Source organism: Balaenoptera ricei, chromosome 3 (assembly GCF_028023285.1).
Source record: "Balaenoptera ricei isolate mBalRic1 chromosome 3, mBalRic1.hap2, whole genome shotgun sequence".
In the NCBI taxonomy this organism is placed as follows: Eukaryota; Metazoa; Chordata; class Mammalia; order Artiodactyla; family Balaenopteridae; genus Balaenoptera; species Balaenoptera ricei.
Genome location: NC_082641.1, coordinates 9,205,954 through 9,223,329, shown reverse-complemented (window position 1 = coordinate 9,223,329; position 17,376 = coordinate 9,205,954). Strand labels below are relative to the sequence as shown.

The 17,376-nt window shown below is 42.7% G+C and overlaps 1 protein-coding gene across 5 annotated transcripts in view; it reads left to right on the top strand.

Annotated features, from left to right (window-relative positions):
* The window catches only part of CTNND2 (catenin delta 2), a 938,382-nt gene that overhangs the window by 668,157 nt on the left and 252,849 nt on the right, over nt 1-17,376 (top strand). For all 5 annotated transcript variants that reach the window (XM_059916116.1, XM_059916114.1, XM_059916118.1 and 2 more), the window contains one exon: nt 4,840-4,972. In XM_059916116.1, the coding sequence (XP_059772099.1) occupies nt 4,840-4,972 (133 nt within the window). The remainder of the gene's footprint in view (nt 1-4,839; nt 4,973-17,376) is intronic.

The window sequence follows — 17,376 nt, the reverse complement described above, 5'->3', positions numbered from 1 at the left end:
CAAACTGTTTGCTATTTAGCTCTGTGCTAAGCGCCTTGTAATTTTAACAACTCAGAGAGTCCTTATAAGAGTGACGGTTTAGTCACAATATTGTCGGTCTGTGTGACAAGTTTTAATGGAGAAAAGGTTACATTTGCATATTCTCCAGTTCCATGAACATTTCTCAAGTGAAGCCCAGTAACAAATGAGAGTTATGAGCTGGGCTTCTGTAGAAAATTGTAGATGGTTCTTATTTTTCATTCTTCTCTTCTTCATCTAGTTATATACAATACCTGACATTTCTTGAGGGCCCACACTGTGTGCCAGACGTTGCTCTAAGGGGTTTCCTATATATTACTTCTAATCATCCCAACAATACTCTAAGGTAGAAATTATTATCTCAGTATAACAGATGGACTCCATGGACATTTACTCAGAGCAGACCTCGCATGCCAGCCAGTGGAGATTCAGCAGCAAACAAGACACAGACAGGAGGAACGCTCACAGAGGAACAGGATCTGAACCAACTCTGACTGTATCCAAAAAACTTTGCCCTTCCTAGGACTCTGCCTCTGAAGGGAGATGGGGGAAAAATCATTTCAAAATGGCACATTTTAATGCACAGTTTTTACTACAGGCTACAGTAGTGTTTCTTCTTACACTTATATTCCTTCAAATAAGTCTAATGTCCAAATGAATACACAACAGTAAAAGGTTATTTTTTTTTAATTAAATGGGTATGATAAAAATTTTAAAAATATACAGATATATATATATATATATATATATATATATATATAACCCTTATAACAGTCTTAGAGTAACAATTAGTAGTATATATCTAGCTTCTAATAGTTTGCCAAGCACTTTCACTTTCATATAGATTATTTTATGGTGTCTTTTAAAAAGAAGTCCCATGAAATAGATGGTATTATTCTCTATATTTGATCCATGGAAACCAAGACCAGCAAGCACTAAGGGACTCTCCTGTATTTATAGTCTAGAAGGGAGAAAGCCAGATGCTCAAGTTCTGAACCCTTTCCTAATTATCCTGATGCCAAATCCTGTGCCAGCTCTACTACAGTAATCACGGAGTAAAAGATTCATAACATGCTTACTCAACAAAAATGATCGAATGCAGTCCACGTTTAGACCCAGGTATCTCAGTCCTGGCTCTAATGATACTTTGGGACGGACGGTTCTTTGTCGCAGGGGACCGTATCTGCGTTGTAGGATGTTGAACAGCATCCCTGGCCTGTGCTTCCTGGATGCCGGTAGTATCTTCCAGTTGTGACAACAGAAACTGTCTTCCGGCATCGTCAGATGTCCCCTAGGGACACGAGTTTAAACGTGTTTATTTTTTAGACATTGTCTAAAAAAAATCACGGTTTTAGACAGTATTTCTGTTTTAGACATTACTTCAAGACAGTGATTACAGCAGGCATCATTGTTAGACGGTTACATTTATCTATGTGAGAGCAGAAAGCTAGAGTTTTATTTCCGCCCCGCCACTTCAGTTCCTGAACATCTCTAAGTGTAAATTTCCTCCTGCGTGAAATGAAAGGAAACTACATAAGGCTAGTTAAGGAAGCGTGAAAGCATGTGAACAGGGAACCTTGGCAACCGACTTTTGGTTTGTACTCGCAGTATTACTTAAGATTATTTTTTTGTCTGTTCTATAAGCCTAAGCATATCTAAATGTCCTCAGATTTCTTTGTCACAGTACTGACCACAGACCAGGCCCAGACTTTTTTGTATTTGAGTGAAAGGCTCTTCGTGATCTCATGCTAACCTTGCTTTCCAGCTTCATCTCCACCACCCGCCCCGCAATTCCCAGGCAGCCCCCACCCCCATGGCCTCCTGTCCCACAGCCAGCCCGGCTGAATGCACACCTTTCCCAAATCTGTCAACCCCTCTTATGGCCCCATATCTTCCCTCGTGCTGTTCTTCTGCTGGTTTGGTCTTTTCCAGAGCTTTTTTTTGTCTTGTGAGCACTCTTTGTTCTTAAGGATTAAGACCTCGTGTGAAGGATAACCAACAAGGACCTACGGTATGGCACAGGGAACTATACCCAATGTTTTGTAATAACTATACGGGAAAAGAACCTGAAAAAGAATACACAGACACACACACACACATACACATATATATCTAAATCACTTTGCTGTACATGTGAAACTAACAACACTGTAAATCAACTATACTTCAATTGAAAAAAAAAAAAAAAAAAAGACCTCATGTGAAGAATCCATGCCTTGTACTGAATTCTGGCCCAAATAAGACAGACATTTTATTTCCTCTAGCTCTTCCCTAGAAGCACATGGGCAGCACAAAATCCAAGCAGAATCTCATCTAGGTAACACAAAGCTTTTCTAGAAAAAGAGGCTTGGATGACTCTTTGGAATTTTCCTCCTTCTATTGATTTTGGGCTCTGTGTGTGTGTGTGTGTGTGTGTGTGTGCGCACGTGTGCGTGCGCGCATGCACTCTCATGTGTGCATCTGTGCATGCATGCATCGACACAAGCAAGGCCATGTGTTTGCATGTGTGCAGAGCCCCTAAGACTGTTCCTCCAGAGCTCTTGTTCAAAGACGTTCTTGATCTATGCCGTATAAGCCTAATAGAGCAATTCCCATCTGGTTAATAAAATAGGCTGAAATGAATTCTTTACTAATCACTTTCCAATAGCACGGGCTTACCTGAATTCATCTTAGCCATCCAGTGTCTTTACATGACACTTCTAATTTTAATTTACAGGTGTTCTGTAGATTTTTATTTAGCTTGAACAAAGGATATAATTTTAAGAGGCTGTTATAAGAAAAAAGACTGTGCTTTCTGGATGTTGCACATTGAGGTGGTTTAGAATCATGCAATGGAAGGAAATGAAATTAAAAAGAAAAACAGGCTTCCTGTGTTTTCATCCGTAATTTTTTTCTACTGTGATCACCTAGCCAAAAAAAAAATCCGATAGTTTGTCCATTATCAGCAATCCCTTAAGTATGTTTTGTGGCAAAGGTGCTCCTGTACCATATGCCCTTTTGAAAACGGGTGTCTGCCTAAGATTTTAGGTAAATTTATTAGGTACTTACTGCACATCAAATCGAATGCTTTATCTTTCCCATAAAAACTGAGCCAATTCGAAAGGAATCCTATTCCATATTGTCTTCAGTAGCTGTAAGGAAGCACCAAAATGCTTCACGGTTTGCTTGACAACCTCTACCAGTCGTGATAAAGAAAAGATAAAGAGAACAGGTTAGAATCTCTGAGGAAACTTTTAACCTTTGTCTGCTCCGTCTCTGTCCCATTTTTCACGCCTCCTCTTCTGAGATGACAACACTGACCTGGCATCAATAGGATGTATGCTTTTGAGTTGTTTTTCCAGGAGTCGAGTGATTGCTGCAAAGCTGTCTCTCTTCCAGCCTGGCCTTCGGAGAAATAGTACCCTTTCGTGGCTCGTGGGGTCAGGTTTTTATCTGTGGTCTCAGAGGTTGCTTTTTTATGTCTCTGTTAAAAATTGGCTCCCTGATACAAGAATGCAACCCGTACATCCGGCCCTGTTAGCTCCATGCTCTAACTGGCTGAGCTGATCGATTTCACGAAAGAATGTTCATTTGCATAATGGTACAGTTAACCTTGTGTTTTAGAATGGATTTAAGTATCCTGGAGCATGTTTCTTAAAGTTAAATAAACAACCAGCTTCTTGGAGTAGCTCAGATGTAAACAGGAGGATACAGGAAAAGAATGCACCATGCATAAGATTTATTAACATTGTTTGAATAAACCTAACTCTTTAAATAAATAATTTCCTTTTATAAAGACTTCTTTGTTTCTTTTTTTACAGATGTATTTATTTGTTTTTAATTTATTTTATTTTTGGCTGTGTTGGGTCTTCGTTGCTGTGCGTGGACCTTCTCTAGTTGTGGCGAGCAGGGGCTACTCTTCGTTGCAGTGCATGGGCTTCTCATTGCAGTGGCTTCTCTTGTTGCGGAGCATGAGCTCTAGACCTGCGGGCTTCAGTAGTTGTGGCTCCTGGGCTCTAGAGCGCAGGCTCAGTAGTTGTGGCTCACAGGCTCAGTAGTTGTAGCACACAGGCTCAGTAGTTGTGGCTCACAGGCTCAGTAGTTGTAGCATGTGGACTCAGTAGTTGTGGCTCACAGCCTCAGTAGTTGTAACACGTGGGCTCAGTAGTTGTGGCTCACGGGCTTAGTTGCTCCGCGGCATGTGGGATCTTCCCAGACCAGGGCTCAAACCCGTGTCCCCTGCATTGGCAGGCAGATTGTTAACCACTGTGCCACCAGGGAAGCCCTATAAAGGCTTCTTGTTACAATACTTTTATCCCTAGAAAATTGTTACATTATGATAATAACAATAATAATTATAAATATAACAAAGATGGCATTAACTGCTATTGTGACATTTTAGATTGGACCCATCCAGTTATATTTTCTCTTGTCTGATAATTTAACTAAATGCTGTACCTGACCAAGACTGTTGAAATAACATATTAGAAAATAAATGTGATCTTATAAATTATCTACTGAAGCCTAAATGAAACATGTCTATATTAATAAAATCATGTGCCATTTTAAGTCATTTTTTTCAATCTTCATAAACATGTAACTTCAGTTGATACATTTAAGATTATATATGTATATGTGCACATGTATATACTTACAAACCATTTACTCAAGGAAATCTTTTCAAATCCTTTTTTAAGTTGGTGCATGGGTAAGGAAACCAGAACAATCAGTTGTGAAATATTCCTGTGTAAACTCTCATAGGCGTTACATAAGTGAGTTAACCATAGGTTAACAGTACTGCAGGATTTCCCTCTCATGTTCTCCTGCCTTCCTTTTGTTCAGAGAATTTGGATGGAGAGACCCGGAACTGCCTGAAGTGATTCAGATGTTGCAACATCAGTTTCCTTCGGTCCAGTCTAATGCTGCAGCCTATTTACAACACCTCTGCTTTGGAGACAATAAAATTAAAGCCGAGGTAAGCACTACTTGGAATCGCAAATGACTGGTGTCAAATTCATCACCTCTTAGGTGTTCAGAGTAATGTTGAAAGAGAAAGGAACGTGAAACTTAAAGTTAGGTTATCAAAACTTAGATCCACATTTATGACTGAAGCATTGCACTTTTCATCTAAGTATTTGGCATGCCTATGTATACATTCTTCTTTTTTATATTTGAATACTGAAGGAATAGAGGACCAAGGATATATGCTAGTATCACAGAGATAAGATTATGAAACGCTATACTTTTGGTGTGATTTGCCTTTTTCTTCCCAATTCCATCTCTGGAGTCATCTTTGCTCCTAAATCCTAAAGAAATACAAAGCATCTTTGTTGTCTCGTCAAATTACAGCAAGATTCCCACATCAATATATGGTATCCTCTGTCCTTTCTGGAAAACTCATTGGTAGGTGGGAACTTTAGGCAATAAACCAGCTTTGTGTTATAACCTAGCATTCTGAGCCATTTACGAAGATGCCAGTGGATATCATACACATACATGTGTTCTGTTAAAGAGACTACTATCTATGTCCAGCATGTAAACAATTGTTAACATGCTCTAAGTTTCTGGAATACTTTAAAGTGCATAAATTGTGGTGTGTGATATTTCTGGAAAATCACAGTGGTCAGCACAGCTAACTCTGATTTTTTAGACGAGGGACAAAGCGTTTGCATGTGAGCAGCTGAGTAATCAAATTTTTAGAAGAGATTTTATAAGCTACAAAGAGTCATCTCCATAACATGTAAGCAATTTTGAGGATGAGTCTAAATTAGTTTAAGAGTGGAAAGAAGAGATTTGAAGATATAATTGCAATTTATTATAGATTTTGCTGGCTTGCATTGAGATGTATATAGCCTAGCAGCTTTTCATCTTTTTTCTTTCCTGTCTCTCTTCCCCCGTGACTACGGAGGGCTTGACCCATGCTCGTTCTTACTAGAACAGTCATATTTCTTTATGGAATGAATATAGGGCAGTGGTTCTCAAAGGTGTGATTTTGCCTCCCGAGGGACACTTGACAACATCGGGAGGTATCTTTGGTCGTTAGAACTGAAGAAGGTTGTGGTGGAGGCTTCAGCATCTAGTGGGTAGCGGTCAGGGTTTTAACCCAACTCAGGTTCAGTTTCTCACCGCTCAAAAGCTGATACTTGAGAGACAAGTGTTGGTAGGAAAGGAAAGCTTGCTTTATTCAGGAGGCCGGCAACCTGGGGAGAAGGTGGACCTGTGTCCAAGAAGCAACTACCCACTGCTGATCAGGGGGCAAGAGCTTTTAAAGGGGGGTTTCGGGGGTGTACAGGTGGCGGACGTGGCTACCTGCAGAACAGCACCGTCAGCTCTGACGGTCATCTCGAAATTGGTCATGCCATGGTCTGATCAGGGTCATCTTGATTATTTTAAGTACAGTTAGTCTTCAGTTCCAGGGTCGGCTCGTTCCCATTTCCTTGAGGCCAGTTCTTGGAATTGTGCAAGATGGAGCAGCTTATATCACGGCTTCAGTCTGGGCATCATGTAGTTAACTTCTTCCGCCAGGTGGGTGTTTCAGTATCTACAAATCAGCTCAAAGAATATGGCTCAGAATATTATCTATAGCCCTTGGGGAGGAACTAAAGGTCTTCGACTTTGTTTAATGGCTAAACTATTATTACTTTGTCTTGCTTGACTGTTTCCCTTTCTTTCTGCATTTTCTCACTTCTCTGATTAAGTTTATTCTTTGGCTAAAGTTTTTCTACAGACAAGAGACAGGTGGACAACACAGAGGGTCTGTCCTGGGAAGGCCCCATAGGGTCCTGCTCGGTTACGAAGGATGCTGCAGAACATTCTATAATACACAGAGCAGCCTCCATAATGAGGAATTATCCAGACCCAAGTATCAGTAGTGCCAAGGCTGAGATAAAAGAAATTATTGTTCATCTAAGATAACCTTAAAGTGTCAAAAAATACTCTTTTTTTTTTTTTTTTAACTGAACAAATGAATGTATTTGCAATTCATATATCCGATAAGAGGTTAATATCCAAATATATAAAGAACTCATACAACTTTATAGGAAAAACAATTTTTTTTTACATTAATTGTCTCATTTACTATTTTTTTTCACGCACACACACACACTGTATTTTATTCTTACAAGAGATAAATAGACTGACACCAAGCATTGTACATGGATGACCACAACAAAAGCAACAATGATTGCAATTACCAAACATGAAACACACTCATACTATGTCATAATATTGACATTCAGTCCAGTAATCCTCCACTGTAACAGCTCCTTTACTTTGCAGTGAAAATTGATTTGTATATTCTTTGCCTCTGAGTCCTTGTTGGATTTTTTTTTTTTAATTCAGACAGAAAGTCACAAAAATTATACTCATCCTCATCAGTTCACAGTTTAAGAGTATGTAAAAATACTCTTAAAATGATATAAGAATAAAGTTATGTGGCTCCTGTCCCAAATAGTAATTATTATAATCATTCTCTGCCTTTAGTAAAAAACAAAATAGCCATTCAAAATGAAGGATAGATTTCTGATTAAGGGGTAACATACCATCATTTTTGGAAGATTATGCCTTTGAGGGTTTCTCGAAAGACCATGAAAGTGTTTCATCCCATGACTGGCATAAAGTTGATTCAGAAGTGGCGTGCCTACCCCTCAACAGCAGGACTCCGCCCCCACATTTGGTTCCGATGTCAAGACTGAGGACACTGCACACACCTCACGAGGGTGTGAAAAGGTGTGTGACTCACATAATGAGGCTTATGAGGGTGAGCAGGGCGGCTCCCACACGGGGCTGAACTTGGCTGGAGAGCACAGGAAAGAAGAACAGCTCAGGGATTTGGCGGTGGTTATGGGCTGTACCAGGGTGGGGTTTGTACGTGCGGACAGGGACTTGCATGGCTTGAACCTCCTACTGGTGCCAAAGGAAGAGGCATGAGAGCTTTGTTATCAGCTTGCTCAGCTGTGGGCAGAAGAGAAAGAGCTGTCAGAGGCCAAGCATGAAACAGCACAGTCAGATGCCATGACTGGGCAAGTTCAAAGTCGCTGCCTCTGTCCGCATGACCCATGACTGGCCTTGAAGCCTCTCCTTAGCAATGGCGCCCAACAGCTGACTGACTGTGGACTTGTGTATGGCTGCATCAGAAGCGTCCCCGTGCCCTGTGGGAGACAAAAGGTGGTGTGAGGGAAGGGGTGACCAGCGCACACATCAGTGTCCGAGAGATACATCTTCCCACACCGCTTCCCTACTCACCAGCTGTGTCTCCCTGAACAAACTGATTGTCGACTCTTATCTTTAAAACAGAGATGCTGGTACCTCCCCTGTAGAGTCTCTGTAGGGACTAAATGACTTAATGGATGCAAACTGCTAAGTGGTGACGTGCTCATTTATTCATATTCTTTTTTGGCCAGGAACACAGTTAAGATACTTAAGTTACTATTTCATGTGTGTATGTATATGTCTGGGTGTATGTGTGATCATTTTTGAATTTTGCTGTGGGTGCCCCCAAGGTTGCCTGTATCACCTCTCCCGACAGCTGCTCCTTAGAGCTGTGGTTCATGTGGAATTCATTCCTCTCCTCCACCTCCTAGAGGCTCCGGATGCAGACGGGACCTCATGATAATGTCCCCCGGGTACCTGGGAGGCTGGGATGACAAGGAAGGAAAAGGTATGTAGGGCACAGCCTGATGTCGTGTTGACAAAATGAGATAAAAGTTAGTAAAAGTGAGCCAAAGGAACCGGGCAAATGTAGGAGGCATACATAAAATGCAGAGTGAGCCATCTGGAGTTTCTCTTCGTCTCTCCTTCAGTCACACTGGGAGCCCACTTGTGTGCGTGTGTATACGCGCGCGCACACACACACACACACAGATACACAGATGTGTAGGGATTTTGCACAGACCTATTTTGTTCTCTCATTCTAACTCAAGCCCAAACCATCATTAATGGTTCTCCCTTTGTGACAGATGGCTGCCTGTCATCTCTTCATATACGGGCATTGATTTTTGTAATTACCTATTGTCCAAATACTTTCCAGATTTACTCAATCTTCTAGTCTTTCTATTGCGTTTTATTGAATTGATTTAGCCCTTCCGTCTACATTTCATTATTGGTATTGACTTTGTCCACACAATGGATAGGCCGCTGAGCAAAAGGCAGAATTAAATCTCCTGTATGTGGAGGGTCATAAATCATGGCTTTCTCATTCTTTATTACAGTGCTTTGTACAGTTTTCACAGAATGAAGCCAAGAAATTCAGTTTTGTTCAAAATGATGCCGGATCTCATAGGTACAAAGTTGAGAATTCACTTCCATAAATCAGCAGACAGAAAAACCCTGTCCCTAACTTTTCCTATTGGTCTAGTGAACTTGGATTTGAGGCATTCTCCTGGTTCCCTCCCAGCAAGGAGGTGGAAATGAGGGGAGAAGGATGGGTGTGGTTAGTTCAGCAACCACCAGTGACTATGGGAGAGTCTGCAATCCACTGGGTGCCCTGACCCGGGGCACAACATTCAGTTAGGAAATGCTTTGAAGACCAGCAAGTGTCCAAAAATTGGGATAGGAGGGTGTCATGCAAACAAGAGTTCAAAGGCAGACTGAGATAAGATCAGAAGAAAAGCAGGTGAGGAAAAACGAAAGAGGAGGGGGGAAGGAGACAGTGGAAGCAGAAGATCCAGGCATTGTAGCAAACACACCACAGCTTATCTGGTGCAGCTCATTTCCGTGGGCTGACGAGTAGCTAAGATGTAGGCAGGTCCCCCAGCTTTAAAGAGCAGGGGTGTGATTGGCGTGGATGGTTGTCAGTAATATTTGAACTATGTCTGCCGTCCACGCTGCCTCCAAAATTGTTGGGAATGTCATAACAAAATGAGCTTTAGATAATCTAGGTAGTTTTTAGACATGAAAACCTGCTCGTGTGTATGTACTATAGGCATCTTTTAGGAGGTGCCTAAATGTTGATAATTTTTTAACGGTTTTTCAAAAATCCTTTTTTCATTCTTTCTGGGAACCTTCATCAGTTAAGAACATTAAGGACATCCCATTGATTTAGGGATAAAACTAAGTGCCTCTCATGGGTTATAATGATTTGGATTTATTTACGCTCCTCCCTCCTGTGTTTTCCCCCATTTCTTCTCATGCATAAATAGAGTAGGCAGGTGGGCACCCCCAGTTCACACCGGGCAGGCATACACAGACAAGGGCATGTGTATCCATGGGTGTGCTACATGGTGGTATTCAAAGCAGTGTGTTGTCTAGAGATAAAAAGGTATTTGCACATTTTTTATGTGACAAGAAGGGATTATTTTTAAATGTTTGAATACTTTATTTCATTATAAATTAATAAATTAAATTTAATAAAAGTTTAATACAATTAAATCTAAAAATTTTAATAATTTTAAAATGTATTTTTTAAACATAAGACCATTCACTTCAATAGAGTGCCTTTGTAAAAACTCAGACTTTATCGTATGATGTTACACGTGAGAAGGACTTATATCCATGTCTCTGTAACGGATGAATGGCTGGTGACCACCACTGATTTAATTTAGATTTTGGCCTGATGGCCTCTTTGTATATGAAAAATTGTCTTCAGCCATCAAATGTGTAACCCAAGTATTTGAAGATCTTAGACAGTAAACGTATGCAATCTGAAGATAAGAACAATTTCTCTAAGAAACCAACACTGATTTTATTTTGCTAACTCCCAACGAAACTCTTCCCAATTATCATCATCCTAACTCCAATAAAACATTTCTTGTTTTTAAAGAAATGGAATTTCCAGTTCTAGTGGAAAGAAGAGTTTATTGACAGCCTGTTCTGGGTTAGTAGGAGAATCAAATATTAATAACATAGATCCTACCTTTAAGGGATCCACAGCCCCCTGGAGGAACAACATGTAAACAGGGCAATATAACACCTTGTGCAAATAAGCTCCATGGAAAAGCAAATCCCCATCCTGTGAGACTGTTTGCAAAATGCTTAAAACCTAGCCTTGTGGAGTCAGAGAAAAATTCCCACTTCCTACAGTGATGAGTACACTGGATTCTAAATTAGAAGTTGCCAGAAAATATAGCCGAAGTCACACTCACTTAGACTTGATGGAATAAGGGTTAGACTTAAGGGTATCACTCCTTTGGAGAGTGTGTGTGTGTGTGTGTGTGTGTGCACGCGTGTGTGTGTGTGTATGAGATCATGTCCATATAGTTTCCATATATTTGTACCATTTATACTCATTTTTTCCCAGTAGCATTATTTTCTTTAGTGCTGTTAACTAGAACATGGAAATTGACTTCTCTGTATAAAAATATGCATACTGTCCCCCTCTCCCATAATTTTTATTCTACTCAAACTGATTTAGAGCATTTCATATGTTAAAAAAAAATTCAGACTTGTTCCTATCTACTACACTTAAAGTGCTTCGTAATTTCTATTTTATTCTCTGTGCTTTCTACCTCACAGAATTCAAGAGAAGGTGCTATCCATCTTTTCAGTTCATTAGTTTTGAATCATTTCTTCTCTTTCCTTTATCATAAATTGTTCCACAGTTTTTGAAAAAGAGCCTCTATGAGTTACTAGATGTCAGGAGACAGCACACCACTGAGCTGACAGCACGGGCCCTGGAGCCGGGCTGCCTGCCTTTGAACCCTGGCTGCTCTCCTACCTTCTAGCTCTGTGATCTCGGGCAAGTTTCTTTACCTCTCTGAGCTTTCGTCTCCCAGACCGCAAAATGAATCTGCATCGCTGCGGAGAAAACGCACATAGACTGCCAGTCAGAGTAAGTGGGTTAAGACATGTGGGTTATTGTTAGTATATGTGGAAAATATAAATTAAGGAACTCTCTTCCTGACAATCTCATAGTGTTATAGACAGAATGTCTATATGTATCTGCTTTACTTGTATTGTTCATGAGTCACATTTTGAAATCCGTTATGGGCTCTAGTACACATTGAAAGCATGCACTGTGTGTGCCCCTGTGCTGAGCCACTGTTGAAACAAACAGATTCAGCCACTGCCGCTGGGAAGTTAGAATCAAAGGACCCTTTGCACATGCCAGCATAAAAGAACAAGCAAACAGGTCCCAATGATTAATACACTGATAGTATGTGAAAGTGGAACTCATGAGTATATTCATTCAACAGATATTCGTTGGTCAGCCATACAGTCCCAGGCTCTGTTCTTGGCCCTGGCGGTACAGCAGTGAAGGAACTAGACCCAGATGAATGGGGGGAGGCAACAGTAAACAAATAAAGATGTCGGTCTATCACATGTCAGATGGTGGTGCTGACCATAAAGAAAACGTAGCAGGGAAATGAAGGCAGAGGGTGATGGAGGGCGGCAGGAATCAACTGCTATTTCGTGTAAGATGGTCAGGAAAGTCACCTCTGAGGAACAGCGTTTGAGCAGAGCCCGGAAGCAGTGAGAGGGAAGCACAGACTTAGTCTCTGAGGAGAAGTGCCCCGGGCACAAAGCAGCCCGAGGCAGGCTGGGCTCTGTGTACTCCAGGAGTGTGCTGGTCCCCTAGGGCTGCTGGAACAAAGTACCACACTTTGGGGAGGGCCTAAAACAACAGAAATTGATTCTCCACAGTTCTGGAGCTGGAAGTCCAAGATGAAGGTAAGAGCAGGGCCAGGGTCCCTCGGAGGCTCTGGTAGAATGAATGCTTCCTCGCCTCTTCCTGGCTTCTGGTGTGGCCCTCGGTCCTGGCTGTTCCTCGGCTTCTCCATGCATCACTACGATGACGGCCTCTGACATCCCATGGCCTTCTCCTCTCTGTGTGTCTCTGTCTGCGTCTCTTCTCCTCTTAGAAGGACACCAGTCATATTGGATTAGGGCCCACTCTAATGACCTGATGTTAATTTGATTACATCTGCGCAGACCCTGTTTTTATTTTTTTTATTTTTATTTTTTTCATTTTTCTTTTTTTTAAAATTATTATTTATTTATTTATTTTTGGCTGTGTTGGGTCTTCGTTTCTGTGCGAGGGCTTTCTCTAGTTGCGGCAAGTGGGGGCCACTCTTCATCGCGATGCGCGGGCCTCTCACTATCGCGGTCTCTCTTGTTGCGGAGCACAGGCTCCAGACGCGCAGGCTCAGTAATTGTGGCTCACGGACCCAGCTGCTCCGCAGCATGTGGGATCTTCCCAGACCAGGGCTCGAACATGTGTCCCCTGCATTGGCAGGCAGATTCTCAACCACTGTGCCACCAGGGAAGCCCCAACCCTGTTTTTAAATAAGCTCACTTTCATAGGTAGCTGGGGTTAGGATTTCAGTGTATCTTTGGGAGGGCACAATTCAACCCATAACCCTGACTAACAAGGAGTGTGTCTGGAAACTGGTAAGTGAGGGGAGGAGGGCTGAAGATGAGAGCAGAGCGGTGAGTGTCCAGGGCTGGGTCACGCAGGCTTGGCAGGTTACCTTCAGAGAAGAGAAATCTGGGGCCCACTTTTGGGCAGGGTATTTTGGGAAGTAGCACATTTCAAGAAAGGATGCTTAGGGGTATTTTGGAACCTATGAAATGGTTCAGAGGAGAGGGTAGCTGGTGATGTGAAAAAGCATGAGGAGAAGCATGAATACAGACAGTAAATGGCTAAATGGAGTGGGCAGGATTGTCCCAGAAAATGTAGAAAGGTAGACTTCTGAGTCAGAAGAAGCCAGGAAAGGAAGGGAGGTAACCTCGGGTAGCCTCTTGTGGCTATCTCAAAGTGATTGAGAGAGTGGGAGAAGAGCAAAGTGGCCGCTGGATCTGAGGGAAGTGTGGGTAGTTTCAGAGGGGACAGGAGAGCATTTGGAAAACTCTGACATAAAGGAGGAAGACTTAGAAATGAGAGGCTCTCTGTCCGTAGGAGGGGTGGCAGGACAGCTAACTGACAACCTTCCCGAAAACACTGTGGAGAGGTGGCCAGGAGCCAAGCGGCAGATGAGGGAAAGTGAGGAGGTGGAAACGGCTGGTGATAAGTGACATTAGATCTGCATAGAGAAAAAGGAGAAAGGCAGTGACTTTAACAAGCTACGCTCTAAGACCTTGTTGTATTTGGGGGTCAGGGGGTAGCAAATTATGCTCAGAGACTGATATTGTCTTTGCCTGTAGTTTATTTAACGCAGGTGTACAGCGGGATTTGTAATAATTTCACAAGCTAATAGCAGAGAGGATGAAGTCTCTTAATGAACCAGTAGAGAAATAGCATCCTCCAAACAAATGATGGATCAATTACGCTTCTGTTCCAGGCAAGGAGAGATGACAGAAGGAAAGTCCCAATTAAGCTGAGATGCACCTTTTATGCAAGTTTGGTTTCTCAGGAGAACTGGCTTCACAAAGCCGGATCTGACTTCTAGCTGCCGGGGCAAAACCCAAGTCCCTTGTTGCTAAGGCCGGTTGCTAGGGAACAAAGGCACCTGAGTGGGCGGGCCGGCCAGGGTTATCACTCCAGGGATGGCTGCAGAGCTTGGGCCACTGCCTACAAGGAGTGCCTTGCCGAGGCAAGAACAGTGGCCCTTCTCTTCCTGGAGCTGCTGTTCATCTCAACACCACTGCTGGACCCCTGGCCTCAGCAGGAGCAAGGGTCTCAAGACCTTCGGAGGGCTAGAGCAGCCAAGGGTGGGTTTGCCCAGACCGAAACTCTCAGGATATTCCTCCCAGTTCCCGGAGTTTATAGTCTAAACGTCCACTTGCTTCTCCACGTGTTCTTACTGAGAAGCCCCCAGCGGGCCCCTCCGCAGCTGGGCTACTGAGTGCTTATCAGTGACAACAGATGAGAGGTTAACATCCTGACATGAAAATGATGAAAGTCATAAACACGTGAGTTTGAGATCATGTCACACCATACGTAACAGACCTGTTTCCAAAATATGTGTGTGATCTCATCATTTTTCAGTGCCATCAGGGCAGCAGGAGGAAGAGTACACAGCGTGACAAAGGCCAGGAGTGCTGGTCACTCACAAAGGAGATTGCTTCTGGGTGTTGGGGAAGTGTTGGCTCGATGGAGAAGCTCAGGCTTCTCAGGGACCACAGCCTTTATGAACGCAGGAGCCATGTGATATGTGATCCATGCTGAGCTGCATCGAAGCCGGGAGCTAAAACAGAATGGATGAAGGAAACAGCCAGAGACCTCTCTGATTTGGTGGCCTTTTCTGTTGAGAAGTTTAACAGGAGAAGTGGGAGAAAGAAGGAAACCATGTTGGGGAAAGAGTGGTCATACGGATGAAAACAGGCCGTAGTTTGTAGGTGGCAGCAAAAAAGGAAGACTGGCATCTTCTTCCCAGACTGGCTGTGAGCTCAGCTTCAGAGCTGGTGACTTGCCTTGTGCCACCAGAGCACAGGGGAGAGACAGCATAGAGGTATGGTCAGACGTAGTGGGCAAGGACCGTGTTCCCTCAAGTTGAAGGTCCCTTCAAGGAAAATGGGCCACTGCAGGAGAGAGGAGCCCGGGGGTGTCCCAGGGGATGTGGGTGTGTTCCTGCAGGAGTCTGGAAGCTCAGGGTGAAGCAAGATGGGGTCAGAAGATGCAGAGTGAGGCCGTCCACTTGGGGCAGCAGAGAGCTACAGCCACCTGGTCGCACGGCTTCTACAGCCATGGACCACATAGGCAGAGAAGACCAGCGTCAGAGGCTTGGGCTCCTTCGGTGCGAGGAAACATCTCTTCTCCCTGCCCGCAACAGTACAAGAGAAAGAAAGAGGAGGAAGGGGAGGGGAGAGGAGCACCAGGGGCTGGAGGTCACGGTCCAGCCTGCTCCCTGAGGCTGGGATGTTGGAGGATGGGTAGGAGACTAGGACTGAAGTAAAAATGGTCAAGCATCATTCTTTGTAACTGGAGTGAGACCATTTTAATAACCTAAAGTGAATGAAAGTTAAGCAATCAGACTGATGTGGTGTTGAAATAGAACCAGCCTGCCGCGAGAGTCCTGATTAAAACCACCAAGTACAGAAGGTTCTCTTGGCAAGACAGGGATGAGTCAGAGAGCAGTTTATGGGGTCAGGACTCAGGAACAATGATGTAGCAGGTATTTTTCTAATCTTTGAAGTTTTCTTGCTGAGATTGCTAAAATTCGCCTGGGTTATTTTCACTTCATTTCATCTTGGGGCCGCGCTCTCCTTCTATTTTAATGAATTATCTTTTTATCTGCCCACCCCCTGAATCAGTTTGTATTCTTTCCGATAATTAACAAAAGAAACAGATGACCTATCTAAATGTCAACCTATTTGCATTTCTGTCACAGGTAGAAGACCCCGGGTGTAACCTAGCAATTTCTCACCAGGCTTTTTTTTTCCTGCCACATTTCCGAATGAGAGCTCCTATATCATATTTTAGAAAAGAAGACCTCTACCTGAAGAACAAATCCCTCATTCAGGGGCGTAGTCCAACTGTATATCCACCCTAAACTTCTTCAGCCTGCATTTAAGTCACTTTTTTCCTTTGGCCTTTAGGAGAGACGGCAGAAAACACCCGGCCTCAGTCATCCTGCTAACACTTTGCTTCTTACTGCTGCTGATTTATCAGCATTAGACCTTGTTTCTAGGTGAGAAATCTCTAAATCATTGAACCAAGGAAGAGGCATCTTGTTTATCTGTCATCCTTTTGATTTTTTCCCTTCTAAACAGTCTCTAGGTTTTCCAGGCACAGAGAACTAGAGAGAACATTTTGTCAAAATACTGGTAGAAACAGCACAGAAGCTTCTATGTCAGATTAGGCTCATACATAGATTATGGTGCACACTTCTCTTTTTTATGATGTCCTTGTGGCTCTGTGCTTGCCTATATTTCTGCTATCAGTTTCATTAATCCACTCTAAGTAAATGATTTTGCTCTCACCTCTTTTGAGCCTTTGATCACTTCTCCAACTTCACCAAGGTTATTGTTCCAGTTCATTCTAAGTCCATCAGACCTCATCAACCTGATGGCACTTGTATATTCATTAATGACCCTGCTCTCTGCGTGCTTGCGTGCACCATCTTGGAAATGGTTAACACCACTGGAGCCAGATACCATGCAGGACAAGAGCCTCTCTGACTTATTTTAAGCATATGTGAGTTTCTAGCTCATATTTCAGTCATTCAGAATCAGATTCTTATTGGAAGAAATGTGTCTTTATACCCAAACTATCCTGCAGATGTTTTGTCACACCTCTTCCCTATTAGGTGCACTTCATCATTACAGCTGTTTTTTAAATGTTTCAAGGAAAGCTACCAGTGATCATTATATGATAACGGTTCATGTTTGGTAGCCCCAGTGCACTTTTCAACCAAACCTTTAATATATGTGAAAGAAAAAAATCTCTTTTGTTAAGGGCTCTTCAGAATTCAAATTGGTCTCCTGTATTTACAATCCTCCTTCATTAATTTGCCTCTTGAACAAAAAGTAAAATACTGAGTGGGCATTAATTCTTTTGTTACT